Genomic DNA, 14642 nt, shown 5'->3' with positions numbered 1-14642 from the left:
TTCCCGATGTCCCTGTTCTCTGTTGTTGTACTTGTGTGCTTCCCTCTCTCTCCCCATCTTGTATCTCGCTCCCTTTATTATATGTTTGATGTGTCCGTTTTTAACTCAACTGGACTGTCCAGCTGAGTTTTTGTCGACACCCAGTGTCCGTCGCCCGTCCGTCTGTCTGTCTGTCTGTCTGTCGTCTGTAAACAATTCGACGTCTATGCTCTAAAAGTCACAAATATTGCATAAATTTGATGAAACTTGTTAAGCAGCATCTTTAAGACATAAACTAGTTTGGGATTGCATTTCGGCGCTGTTCACCCAAAAATGGGCGCGGCAGGGCGGCCATATTGAAAAATCAATTTTTGTTGATATGGACCAGTTGAGTTCAGATTCCCTGGAACCTCTAGTTTTTTTGTGATCAATATTAGCTTGTTGTACTGCCCCCTGTTGCCAAAAGCAAGACTACTTCCTTTCTTCATATTAATGTCGATTGATGGCGCCACACTCGAGGTAACACCACGGACCGTGTTTATGTGTTTAAATTGTACAGTACGTCATTACCAGGATTTTTTTTAAACATGGGTGAGTGAGAGACGCCTGTGTTTGTGTTTATTTGTGATTCGGTATGTAAGTTCCATCATGTGGGGAAGAATAGAAGAAATCACGATTGTGTTTAGATTTTATTCATGTCAGAAGATTATTTATTTAATTTACTTATCCTGTTATGCCATTGAACAACACTGACATTTTGATATTGCCCGTGGAATTGCTATGCAAAATAAAATAAGTCCAGCATTATTATTCATATGGTACTTTCCATGGTGAAGTAGTTCGCAGCAGAACCGGCAGCAGCCTCGTATTTCCCTCAAACCCCACCACGCGTAATCCTCTCTTTGTCCGTTAGTGGAAGGTATATATTGTTTTTTTTGTCGTTATTCCGTGACGTTAATTGTCTTCTAAGGATTATTTACGATTTGAATAATGAGGTCGACAGAACAGGAAGTTCAAGTGCTGCGTTGCAATGGAGAGGCCTCCTGCTTACACGGAGCTCGGGCGGCACATTTGGGACTTGTTCAACCTTGGGTGCGACCCAGGATTCATCCGGTTGGATTGGAAGAGCAAAACGTGCGATGGTGTCGAGTTCGGTTATTGCGGAAAATTCGGTCTGGAGAGCGGGAGGTTCGCAGGGAACGTGTCCGTCGGGCGTCCTTTCTCGTCCCGGGACCTGGACGTGACAAGCCGCTGGGCCTCGGACGGGACTCTAGGTGGTCGCGTCGATTTCTACCGTCTCGTCCGGGGCGTCGATCTCACCTTCGATGCCGCTTTCTCTCCGAGCACGGGCAACAAGCTCGCTTTGGCCCGAGCCTCCCTGACCCGGGCCGCGTTGCGAGTCGAGGCGGAAGCCAATTTCGAAGAGGTCGGTACAACGGCGACGCTCTCGACGGTGTTTCGGTCGGGCCATTGGCTGATGGGGGCTTGGACCCAGCTGGGCGGGCCGAATGGGGTCGACACGCAGTGGTCCGGCTCGGCGGGTTACGAGCTCGGTAAGAGACAGCTCATGGTGACGATCGAAGGAGGTCGCTTCCTGAACCTGCTGATGTCGCAGCCCTTTGGCCCTCTGGACGTGGCGTTTTCAATGGCGAAGCCGCTCCCCGGGGTCTCGGACCGCGTGGCTCACCTGGCGGACACTGTGCGGAAACCCTGGATGTTGGAACCCAAGCGCTCGCAGATGAGGTCCACCCTGGGGAGCGACAGGTGTAGTCTCATGATGGCTTTGGCTGCTAAGTTCCAGTGGGGTGCACACTCCACCGTGACTGCGACGGTCACCTTCGATGGTTTCTTGGGATTGGCATTTTCACACGTTCTATCTCCTGGAATTAAACTGGCTCTGTGCAACAGCCTCAACCTGAATACCTTGAACTCAGGTGGTCATGCCGTGGGAATAGGTTTGGAATTTGAATCCTAAGGAGTTGATTCATATGACCAACCAACTTTCCACACAGGACAGGATCACACAGGACAGGGAAGGATCCCTCAAATCCAACCAACTTTCCATGTAATACAGGGAAGGATCCCTCAAATCCAACCAACTTTCCACGTAATACAGGGAAGGATCCCTCAAATCCAACCAACTTTCTACATAATACAGGGATCCCTCAAATCCAACCAACTTTCCACGTAATACAGGGAAGGATCCCTCAAATCCAACCAACTTTCCACGTAATACAGGGAAGGATCCCTCAAATCCAACCAACTTTCTACATAATACAGGGATCCCTCAAATCCAACCAACTTTCTACATAATACAGGGATCCCTCAAATCCAACCAACTTTCTACGTAATACAGGGAAGGATCCCTCAAATCCAACCAACTTTCCACATAAGACAGGGAAGGATCCCTCAAATCCAACAAACTTTCTACATAATATCGGGATCATTCAAATCCAACCAACTTTCCACGTAAGACGGGGAAGGATCCCTCAAATCCAACCACTTTCCACGTAATACAGGGAAGGATCCCTCAAATCCAACCAACTTTCTACGTAATATAGGGATCCTTCAAATCCAACCAACATTCCACGTAAGACAGGGATCCCTCAAATCCAACCAACTTTCCACGTAATATAGGGAAGGATCCCTCAAATCCAACCAACTTTCTACGTAATACAGGGAAGGATCCCTCAAATCCAACCAACTTTCTACATAATATCGGGATCCTTCAAATCCAACCAACTTTCCACGTAAGACAGGGATTCCTCAAATCCAACCAACTTTCCACATAAGACAGGGAAGGATCCCTCAAATCCAACAACTTTCTACATAATACAGGGATCCCTCAAATCTAACCAACTTTCTACGTAATATAGGGATCCTTCAAATCCAACCAACTTTCTACGTAATATAGGGAAGGATCCTTCAAATCCAACCAACTTTCTACGTAAGACAGGGAAGGATCCCTCAAATCCAACAACTTTCTACATAATATAGGGATCCCTCAAATCCAACCAACTTTCCACGTAAGACAGGGAAGGATCCCTCAAATCCAACAACTTTCTACATAATATAGGGATCCCTCAAATCCAACCAACTTTCTACATAATATAGGGATCCCTCAAATCCAACCAACTTTCCACCTAAGACAGGGAAGGATCCCTCAAATCCAACAACTTTCTACATAATATAGGGATCCCTCAAATCCAACCAACTTTCCACCTAAGACAGGGAAGGATCCCTCAAATCCAACCAACTTTTTACATAATATAGGGATCCCCCAAATCCAACCAACTTTCCACCTAAGACAGGGAAGGATCCCTCAAATCCAACAACTTTCTACATAATATAGGGATCCCTCAAATCCAACCAACTTTCTACATAATATAGGGATCCCTCAAATCCAACCAACTTTATACGTAATACAGGGAAGAATCCCTCGAATCCAAATGGGCACAATACCTCGTCTCCCACCTCGTCTATTTTCAACTTTTGATAATTCAATTCTAACTTTGCACATCTGCTGTGACCAAAGTAACTGCGAGGATATGAGATGATTTTGTGGTTTTGTTTTAAAAGAGTTGTGGATTTATAAATACCAAGTACAATGGATTGTGGGAAATATTTGATAGTGTATTTCAAGCAGGAAAGGGTTGTTGTTCCATTTGTGTGGTTTCCTTGCTGCTCTAATTGGTTAGAGTGCACCACACCCTGGTGATGAATCCACCAGCTAACGTAATTAATGAATGGATTCCAGTCACATGACTACTCGCTACAAGGTAGTGCTTACTGCTGATGATGTTTTTGGGATTTCAAATTTACTTTGATTATTAAAAGTTCATTCTTGGGTTCTGAGATCTATGCTGATCGTCCTTTTTCTAGGCATGTAAAAAAAAAAAAAAAAAAAAATTAAATGAACAAATAATCAGATTTCAAAAGCCTGGTTGCTTTAACGGTTCGGGTGGCTGGATTAAGATTCTACGGTGTTCCGTTCAAGCCCCTGTCGTGTTGAATTAACACCAGGTGGGTCGACTCAGCCTGTCATCCTTCTGAGGTGGGCAAAATGAGTACCATCTAGCTGGTAAAGGGGGCATTGCATCAGTGGCACAGATGTGATCCAGAAAATGATGCAGCCAGCAGCCACAGGCTGCATACAGATATGTAAATCGGATTTGAAGACGGACTGTCGAACGTGACCACTGATTGATTTGAGTGGAGTTGAACTTACAGGTTGTATCACGTGACCTTAAATATATCGAGTGTCTTGCTCTCTTGGCAGTTTGCTCGAATGATCTTCCTTGGAAAAAAGTTGGGTCTACTTTTCTACTTTTCTTCACTATTTCAATTTTTATCTTTGTATGGGTTGGGGTGGTTTGTGGGTAATAATTTTGATGATAAGTCGTGTGTTCACATAAATGAATGACGTTTTCATTTAATGTGTTCTATGGAATTGGGGTTTTTGCTTTGCTGAAATAATTATTTCATTGTTTGAATCTAATGCAGTTTCCTGAACTACTTTCTAACCCCTCCCGTATGAACCACCTACCTCTATTGGCGTGGTTACCCATTGTTGTTTTTTTGTTCAAATACTCTTGAGAACCACAAAATCAACCTCGGATGGCCTTCTGCACGTCTTCATGGATGCCTCATCATTTTGCTGTCCCCTAACTCTTGATGTGATAATATCCTTGTTGAATGTTTTTATTTTTCATTGATAAAGGCTATGACAATGTACATATGATGGATGTTAACATAACAGGGGCTTTTACCCTCTCACCCCTTCCCCCCACCTTTCCAAGCTTAGTCACCCTTCTCATATCTCTCAATTTAGCTCCATGTTCCCCCACTCCCAATTCTCCCCTGATCTGGAAAAAAACCTAGTAAGTGCCCTAATGCCCTTCACCGGAATATCAGATATTCAGAAAAATAAAATGGAAATTTGGGATTAAGGTGTTGGGAACAAGAGACAATTACTTTAGGCATGTTAGCTAACATGTGGGACATCAGTGCACATGTCTTCAAGTCCAAATATAGATTGAACTAAATTTTGACCAATATTTGACTTACTAGGTTTTTCCAGATCAATGGAAAATGACATTTCTCCACATCTCGTATGCCAAATACCTTCGAGGCTGTTATGTTAACCAAACTGTAATTTTGTATTTCTTCCTGTACTTTACATGTTGGTGGTAATTTAGTTGCTTTTTTTGCTTGTTTTTTTTCTTTAGTTTTGGTTTTCACACTTTTGTAATATCTAATGTACTATCTCTCTTAAAAATTTAAATTGATTTCATGCCCATGGATTTTGGCATTCCTATCACGATGTGAACCTTTGCATCTGAAAAAACATATTAAATTTCATGACGTTATAATCTTGATATGAGTTCAAGTGATGTTTGTGATGAGAAATTGATATAACCACAGAATTTGAGGAACATTTAATTAAATCTAACGACTTTGATGAAGATTCTGAAGATATATTTTTTGCTCTGACCTCTGAATAATTTTCAGTGTTGAGTATAATCAGGAAAAAAACAGGATCATTTATTTCTGATTATTTAGACTCATCAACCTAGTACCTCTGCCACCAACGGTGGATGGAGGTTATGTTTTCACCCCTGTCTGTCTGTCTGTTTGTGAACAAGATATCTCAAGATATTGTGGACGGATTCGGACGAAATTTGGCAGAGATGCAGCGTATGTGATAAAGACGAAATGATTAGATTTTGGTGAAGATCCGATTCGGATCCGGCTTGTGGAATTTTTTATGTGATTCTTCGCCTTTGGGAGGTCGGGCCAAAAACGATACATAACAAGATATCTCAATAATAATAATAATAATAATTCATTTATTTTGTATAGCGCTTTTCATGAAGCCCAAAGGCGCTTTGACAGATGTTGTGGACAGATTTGGAAGAAATTTGGTGGACAGGTTGGGTGTCTGACAAGGACTAATGTATTTAATGTTGGTGAAGATGCGGATCCGGCTAGTATAATTTTTTAAAAAGTGATTCTTCGCCATCAAAGATAGGGCCAAAATCGAAGATATATTGGAGATAGGGCCAAAAACGATATGTAACAGAATATCTCAAAGTTGTGGACGGATGATTTTGATTAAATCTGATTCTGTATTGTTATTTTCTGGTCTACTCTGGGATACAAAACGTAAACTGTTCATCTGGTGGAGGTATGCTCTCTAGTGAGTGCCGTTCTAGTTGGAATATAATTTTGCTGTTCTGGCTCGAGGACGATCCTGTTCATTGTAAACATGATGGATTACAATAGTGGTGATTATTGGATAATATGATTGATTTGGAGTGTAGCAAGTGTAACACTGTTGAGGATCCAGAACATAATTGGTGAACTGTCGACATGTTTGCTTGACTTCAGTTGTTCAACCTTCAAAAAAAAAATATATATTTTAAATATTTACACGAATTAAAGGCAGTTAGCATGGCTTGAATAAGCGGAGATCATGTTTCACAAATTCGATTTCAATGACAGTTTCTGATTGGGTGGATGAGGGAAGTGCAGTGAATGTGGTATATCTAGATTCTAGACTTTCAAAAAGCTTTTGATAAAGTACCACATGGGAGGTTGTTAGCTCAGGTTGTGGCTTGTGTAGTGGCTGCTAGAGTTGCTAACTGAGTGATGAGAAACAAAGAGTGGCCATGAGTGGGATGTATCTGTCTGGGAAGATGTGTCACGTGACTTTAAAGGTACCTCGAGGATCAGTACTGGCACCATTATTGTTCATAATTTACATCAATGATTTGGACAGGGGTTAAGAGTCAGCTTTATGAACTTGCAGATGACACTAACCTTGGGGATGACACTGAGGTCGATAGCACAGATGGTGTTGAACGATTCTGGAAAGGCTAGGTACTTTAATACATTGGGCAAAAGATTGGGTGTTGTCTTTGTGCCCGATACCTGGCACGAGCGCGCGAGTCGTCTCGGTACGATAGTAGTGGGAAACCGTTTCATTAACCTTGGCCGAATCATGTGTTCAATTCCCACAATATTGGGCAAGCACTGCGCTAACTTGCACCGCACGTTTCATCCTAAATAGGCCAAGCGAGCTGGAGATGTGTGACACTGTCTGGGTGTGTGGTGTTAATAGCTGTGGCCAATTGATCCTCAATGGGCTTTCCATAATTACCAGAGGAGGGACCATGACAACCTGAATTCACCCCAAGACCAGGTATATTTAATTAAGCAATAATCATTGGTCATGGGGAAGGGAATATGAGGATCAAATAACACATAAGCACCAAACCAATACCCCTTACCCACTACTGATATGTGCACAACAGACACTTGGAGATCTTTAAATATCTAGGCCTTTGGGCCTAACAGACACACCACAAGATAGACAATATGGAATCCACAAGACAATAAGAGGTCCCCGGCAGAGTTGTTCAAAAGACTGTGGTTCAATTTCCCCAGGAGGGTGATGCGCTGCATCTTCCGACTGAATATTCCCATGTGCTCGTTAGGGAGAAGAGAGGCATGGCCTTGGACCCATTGAATGTGGCTCTAGAGCAAGCAAGAGGTGAAGCTTCTCCTCCTCAGATTCCTGAGAACTCCTTGCTGCACCCTTTTATCCCCTCAGGATACCTTGACATTGGTGGGCCAAGCCCATCCACTCTCTCTCACCATTGGTCATTGGTTTGGTCCATGGGTGGGGAAAACCTGTCCATGACCCTTTCACCTCGATGGCTGTCAACGACTTGGACTGCTCTGCTCGGTCTGGTGGTACCTGCAACTTTTGTTTTGTGCCAAAACTAGCATCGCAAGAACTAGCAAACACTAAAATGGGACATTTAGACAGACAAACAGAGGTAAGCACATTAAAGATGGGGTCAAAAAGTTCAGGATTTTAGACACAGACATTAGGGGGGGGGGGGGGGGGGGGGGTGGGAGGGTATGGCCTCTATGTACTACATAAGTGACGCTTGTCTAATATCACAATTAATTATGTCACCCTTATGCTGACACATTAAGGATGCTGACACTTGAACTATACCTGGTGTTAACCCTTGTCATTTCCACAACAATCCTTTAAAAGATTTGCAGATTCAGTTTAACATAAATATATTTAAGGTGCTGGGGTTGGATAAGAATAACGAAGGTATTCTTATGTTTGGTGGACGTTGGATGGTGTTGGACTACATGATGCAAGGGGCAATCTCATAACATATCACACAGAAGGATCTGGGGGTGGTAATATATATGGGGGGTAAACAGACAGGGCAGTGTGAGGAAGCTATAGAGGGTAAGCAGCCAGGGCAGTGTGAGGCAGCTATAGAGGGTAAGCAGCCAGAGCAGTGTGAGGCAGCTATAGTGGGTAAGCAGTGTGAGGCGGCTAGAGTGGGTAAGCAGTGTGAGGCAGCTGGAGTGGGTAAGCAGCCAGGGCAGTGTGAGGCAGCTATAATGCGTAAGCAGCCAGGGCAGTGTGAGGCAGATACAGAGGGTAAGCAGTCAGAGGAGTGTGATGCAGCTATAGTGGGTAAGCAGACAGTGCAGTGTGAGGCAGCTATAGTGGGTAAGCAGCCAGAGCAGTGTGAGGCAGCTATAATGGGTAAGCAGTGTGAGGCAGCTATAGAGGGTAGGCAGCCAGAGCAGTGTGAGGCAGCTATAGTGGGTAAGCAGTGTGAGGCAGCTACAGTGGGTAAGCAGTGTGAGGCAGCTGGAGTGGGTAAGCAGACAGGGCAGTGTGAGGCAGCTATAGTGGGTAAGCAGCCAATGCAGTGTGAGGCAGCTATAGAGGGTAAGCAGCCAGAGCAGTGTGAGGCAGCTATAGTGGGTAAGCAGTGTGAGGCAGCTATAGTGGGTAAGCAGTGTGAGGCAGCTATAGTGGGTAAGCAGTGTGAGGCAGCTAGAGTGGGTAAGCAGTGTGAGGCAGCTGGAGTGGGTAAGCAGCCAGAGCAGTGTGAGGCAGCTATAGAGGGTAGGCAGCCAGAGCAGTGTGAGGCAGCTATAGTGGGTAAGCAGTGTGAGGCAGCTATAGTGGGTAAGCAGTGTGAGGCAGCTAGAGTGGGTAAGCAGTGTGAGGCAGCTAGAGGGGGTAAGCAGTGTGAGGCAGCTGGAGTGGGTAAGCAGACAGGGCAGTGTGAGGCAGCTATAGTGGGTAAGCAGCCAATGCAGTGTGAGGCAGCTATAGAGGGTAAGCAGCCAGAGCAGTGTGAGGCAGCTATAGTGGGTAAGCAGTGTGAGGCAGCTAGAGTGGGTAAGCAGTGTGAGGCAGCTGGAGTGGGCAAGCAGCCAGGGCAGTGTGAGGCAGCTATAATGTGTAAGCAGCCAGAGCAGTGTGAGGCAGCTACAGAGGGTAAGCAGTCAGAGGAGTGTGATGCAGCTATAGTGGGTAAGCAGACAGGGCAGTGTGAGGCAGCTATAGTGGGTAAGCAGCCAGAGCAGTGTGAGGCAGCTTTAATGGGTAAGCAGCCAGAGCAGTGTGAGGCAGCTATAGAGGGTAGGCAGCCAGAGCAGTGTGAGGCAGCTATAGTGGGTAAGCAGTGTGAGGCAGCTTGAGTGGGTAAGCAGTGTGAGGCAGCTGGAGTGGGTAAGCAGACAGGGCAGTGTCAGGCAGCTATAGAGGGTAAGCAGACAGGGCAGTGTGAGGCAGCTATAGTGGGTAAGCAGCCAATGCAGTGTGAGGCAGCTATAGAGGGTAAGCAGTGTGAGGCAGCTATAGTGGGTAAGCAGTGTGAGGCAGCTAGAGTGGGTAAGCAGTGTGAGGCAGCTAGAGTGGGTAAGCAGTGTGAGGCAGCTGGAGTGGGTAAGCAGCCAGGGCAGTGTGAGGCAGCTATAATGTGTAAGCAGCCAGAGCAGTGTGAGGCAGCTACAGAGGGTAAGCAGTCAGAGGAGTGTGATGCAGCTATAGTGGGTAAGCAGCCAGAGCAGTGTGAGGCAGCTATAGTGGGTAAGCAGCCAGAGCAGTGTGAGGCAGCTATAATGGGTAAGCAGCCAGAGCAGCGTGAGGCAGCTATAGAGGGTAGGCAGCCAGAGCAGTGTGAGGCAGCTATAGTGGGTAAGAAGTGTGAGGCAGCTATAGTGGGTAAGCAGTGTGAGGCAGCTTGAGTGGGTAAGCAGTGTGAGGCAGCTGGAGTAGGTAAGCAGACAGGGCAGTGTCAGGCAGCTATAGAGGGTAAGCAGACAGGGCAGTGTGAGGCAGCTATAGTGGGTAAGCAGCCAATGCAGTGTGAGGCAGCTATAGAGGGTAAGCAGCCAGAGCAGTGTGAGGCAGCTAGAATGGGTAAGCAGTGTGAGGAAACTAGAGTGGGTAAGCAGTGTGAGGCAGCTGGAGTGGGTAAGCAGACAGGGCAGTGTGAGGCAGCTATAGTGGGTAAGCAGCCAATGCAGTGTGAGGCAGCTATAGAGGGTAAGCAGCCAGAGCAGTGTGAGGCAGCTAGAGTGGGTAAGCAGTGTGAGGCAGCTAGAGTGGGTAAGCAGTGTGAGGCAGCTAGAGTGGGTAAGCAGTGTGAGGCAGCTAGAGTGGGTAAGCAGTGTGAGGCAGCTGGAGTGGGTAAGCAGTGTGAGGCAGCTGGAGTGGGTAAGCAGACAGGGCAGTGTCAGGCAGCTATAGTGGGTAAGCAGTGTGAGGCAACTAGAGTGGGTAAGCACCCAATGCAGTGTGAGGCAGCTATAGACGGTAAGCAGCCAGGGCAGTGTCAGGCAGCTACCGTATAGAGGGTAAGCAGAGAGGGCAGTGTGAGGCAGCTATAGAGGGTAAGCAGCCAGGGCAGTGCGAGGAAGCTATAGTGGGTAAGCACCCAGAGCAGTGTGAGGCAGCTATAGAGGGTAAGCAGCCAGGGCAGTGTGAGGCAGCTATAGTGGGTAAGCAGTGTGAGGCAGCTAGAGTGGGTAAGCAGTGTGAGGCAGCTAGAGTGGGTAAGCAGTGTGAGGCAGCTAGAGTGGGTAAGCAGTGTGAGGCAGCTGGAGTGGGTAAGCAGCCAGGGCAGTGTGAGGCAGCTATAGTGGGTAAGCAGTGTGAGGCAGCTAGAGTGGGTAAGCAGTGTGAGGCAGCTAGAGTGGGTAAGCAGTGTGAGGCAGCTGGAGTGGGTAAGCAGCCAGGGCAGTGTGAGGCAGCTATAAGTAAAGCTAATTGGATTTTAGGTCGTATTGACCTCATGCATTGACGTCACGAAGCACCTAACAACCAATCGCGACGCCATCTTAGAGGGCAAACAAAGGCCCTGACGACGCGTTCATGTGTGAGTCAACTGCGATCGCAACTAATTGCGTCAACTAACCTCGTCAACTAATTCCACATGGTGAATGAATCATAAAAATGTATTTTTTGGTGAAGTAACAATGGATATAGTAATGTTTCAAATGTTTCTGTAGAAATTCATACACTCCGGTACATATTTTCTGTGAACAATAAATGAAGCTGCACATGATATGTGTACATATGTTTTGAAGCTGACACAACTGTGACAATAAAACTGCTGCAACTTTATATTACTTGTCATTTTGTTTTGTTTCATGTACGTATTTAACAATGTGTATCACTAATAAGGCAATACTGTTGATCCATAAAATAACACTTCCATGATAATCAGTCCATAGGAACTACTCCTGGACAAAGATTTACGAGAGCACACGCAACTTGTATGCTTTTGTTCACAGTTGCTTCTGGCGATGTCCCATCATTTATCAGTGTGATGGGAATGCGATTTTGGAGTACAGTATATTTTTGTTTCACCATTCCAATTACCCGTTCAACATGGATCCGAACACAAGAATGTTCTCTGCTCCAGTCAACTTCTACTTTTTCAAGTTGCTTCTTTCCCTTGGTGAATGGGGGCACCTTCACCTCGGCCATCGCCATTCCACAGTATTCATCAACAAAAAAACACGATCGGCAAGCACAAGATCCCCTGGCATCAGTTTATTCATGAGGTCACTGTTTTCCGTTATCTCAGTGTCTGTTGCCCTTCCTCCCCAACACTTGCTTAGGAAGCATATTGAGCCCTGTGGTGTTATACCAATTAGAAACTTTACAGTTGATGGTTCTTGTAGTTGCTCCACACTTGTGCCCTTGCCAGTAAATCGGACGGCTGCTCTATAAACACTTCAGTGCAGTCAATAATAACTGCACATTTCCTGAAAAATTTCCTGAACGATGACGGCATACTGGGACGTAGAGCATCACGACTGGGCCAGTGTATCAGCGACTGAGTCTTTACAAATATTACATCAAGAATGCGGTGGAAGTTTCGTGAAACAGTTGACTGGCTGACTCCGAATCTGTAAGCTCGGTCCTCGTAAAAAATGTTTAATCGCAACTTCATGAGGAACATTAGCACTTGACCAAACGTTGTGAGTTTTTTACACGTTGGGAGAGCATATGATGTAAACGTGAAGAGTGGCAGAAAAATTGCCCAAGAAGGAAGTCACGTGTAAAATCGGAGTTTTGCATCGTTGTTCTGAAAGTGTTCTTCCTGCAGACCTGTTGCTCTTATCTTTTCTTCCAGGTCACACACGAGTTCTGAGGGCAATATTGCCCTTCTGTAGTTCCTCTGTGGCGGACACGATGGCTCGCTGGCGCGGTGACATCATTCCACGCACCAAGAGGGTGTCGGCCACACCCGACGGGTAGGCGTGGCCTCGGGATATACACGGGGCGCGCAGCCCCGAGCACGTCAGTGCTATAGTTGAGCTTTGGAATAAAGCCTCTTTTTGGTTACCCGCGTTGTTGCTTATCTTCTTGGCAAACAAGTCGTGCGCATAGCACCGCACTTCACTGGTGACCTCGACGCTGGTTCAGCCACCGCTGACCAACAGAACGCGCCATGTCAAACAACGCGGTAGCGGTGAAGCTCCCTGAGTTTTGGGAAGCTCAGGCCGAGGTATGGTTCGTGCAGGCCGAGGCACAGGTCCAACTTCGAGGCGTAACGGCGGATGAGATGTGTTATTACCACGTCATCGCCGCCCTTGGGCCCGGCACAGCCGCCCGAGTCGTGTCCGTCCTGGGAACCCACCGGCCGACCACAGGTACAAGGCGCTCAAGCGTCTCCTCATCGCCACGTTCGGCCTCACGGAGTGCGAACGGGCCGACCGCCTCCTGGACCTTCCCGAACTCGGCGACACACGACCATCGGTCCGGATGGACTACATGCTGTCGCTGCTGGGTGACAAAGCCCCGGATTTTTTTTTATTCCGGGCGCTCTTTCTACGCCAGCTACCGGCACAGGTACGCCTCGCGTTGGCCGGTTCCAACATAAAGGAACCCCGCGCTCTGGCCGTCCAGGCCGACAAGTTTTTCGCGGCTTGTGACAGGCGGGCGAGAGTCGGTGCGGCCGTCGTGGATCCCGAGGCTGATGCCGATGCACACCTCGTGGCCGCCGCCACGCCCCGCCCACCACCGCGAAAGCCGCGGCCTCCGCCGCAAACCTGGTGCCTTTTCCACGCCAGGTTTGGCCACAAGGCTAGGAATTGTTGCCCGCCGTGCTTGTTTGGCAAGTCGGGAAATGCCCGGGCCGGCGCTCGGTAGCGGCTTTGAGCGTCGGCCTTTCCGGCAGCCTCCTTTTTGTCACGGACACCTTGTCCGGGCGTCGCTTCCTCTGTGACACAGGTGCACAGGTGAGCGTTATCCCCGCCTCCACGTCCGACAAGCGAACCGCGGGCCGGGGCCCCGCGTTGCTTGCAGCCAACGGTACACCCATACGCACATTCGGAAAGCGCTGCCTCTCCCTGCGGTTCGGAGGGCAACCCTTTCAATGGACGTTCGTAACCGCCAGCGTGCCCATGGCATTGCTCGGTGCGGACTTCCTATGTGCAAATGGGTTGTTGGTGGACGTGAAGCACAGACGCCTCGTCCAGGCCGAAACGTTCAGCTCGCTTGCTTGCGCACTGAGCAGTTCGTTGGGCAGCTCCCTGAGCGGCTCGCCAAGTGGCTTGCTGAGCGGTTTTGTCCCGGCGAGGTTGGTCTGTACGCTTCCGGCAGCGGACGAGTTCACCCGCCTCCTCGCCAGCTTCCCGGCCCTCACGCGGCCCACCTTCTCGGCGGTGGCCGTCAAGCACGGGGTGGAACATCACATCCCCACCATCGGGCCACCGGTCTACGCCTGGGCACGCCGCCTCGAGCCGACGAAGCTCGTGGTGGCGAAGGCGGAGTTCGCTACGCTGGAGCGGCTGGGCATCGTACGGCGCTCCAAGAGCGCTTGGGCGTCGCCACTGCACATCGTGCCGAAGCCTGGCGGGGGATGGCGGCCATGCGGAGACTACTGCCGCCTCAACGATGCCACCACCCCTGCCCGCTACCCGGTCCCTCACATTCAGGACTTTTCCGCCCGGTTGGTGAAAATGTCCTTCTTTTCTTAGGTGGACCTCATCCGCGGATACCACCAGGTCCCCGTCAGGCCGGAGGACATACCGAAGACGGCCGTCATGACACCATTCGGCCTCTTCGAGTTTCTTCGGATGCCCTTCGGGTTGAAGAATGTGGCTCAGGCGTTCCAACGGTTGATGGACAGCGCCTTGCGCGACTTGGATTGCGTTTAAGTCTACCTGGACGACATCCTCGTCGCAAGCGCGTCCCACGAAGAGCACCTCCGCCACCTCCGCACGCTCTTCGAACGCCTGGGCCAGCATGGCCTGATCGTAAACCCCGCCAAGTGCCGGTTCGGCGTCGCCGAAATCGACTTTTTGGGGCA

General features: G+C 48.1%; 1 protein-coding gene across 1 annotated transcript; it reads left to right on the top strand.

The window, feature by feature from the left end:
* The first annotated feature begins 1009 nt into the window (after positions 1-1009).
* Positions 1010-1954, top strand: LOC137424170 (non-selective voltage-gated ion channel VDAC2-like). Its single transcript, XM_068111634.1, has one exon. It carries the CDS (start codon positions 1010-1012, stop codon positions 1952-1954), a length of 945 nt encoding a protein of 314 aa, XP_067967735.1.
* Positions 1955-14642: the final 12688 nt, after the last annotated feature.

Source organism: Myxine glutinosa, chromosome 3 (genome assembly GCF_964187855.1).
Source record: "Myxine glutinosa chromosome 3, kmMyxGlut1.1, whole genome shotgun sequence".
Taxonomy (NCBI): Eukaryota; Metazoa; Chordata; class Myxini; order Myxiniformes; family Myxinidae; genus Myxine; species Myxine glutinosa.
Note: the sequence above shows the minus strand (reverse complement) of the source record. Positions and strands in the feature narration are given on the sequence as shown.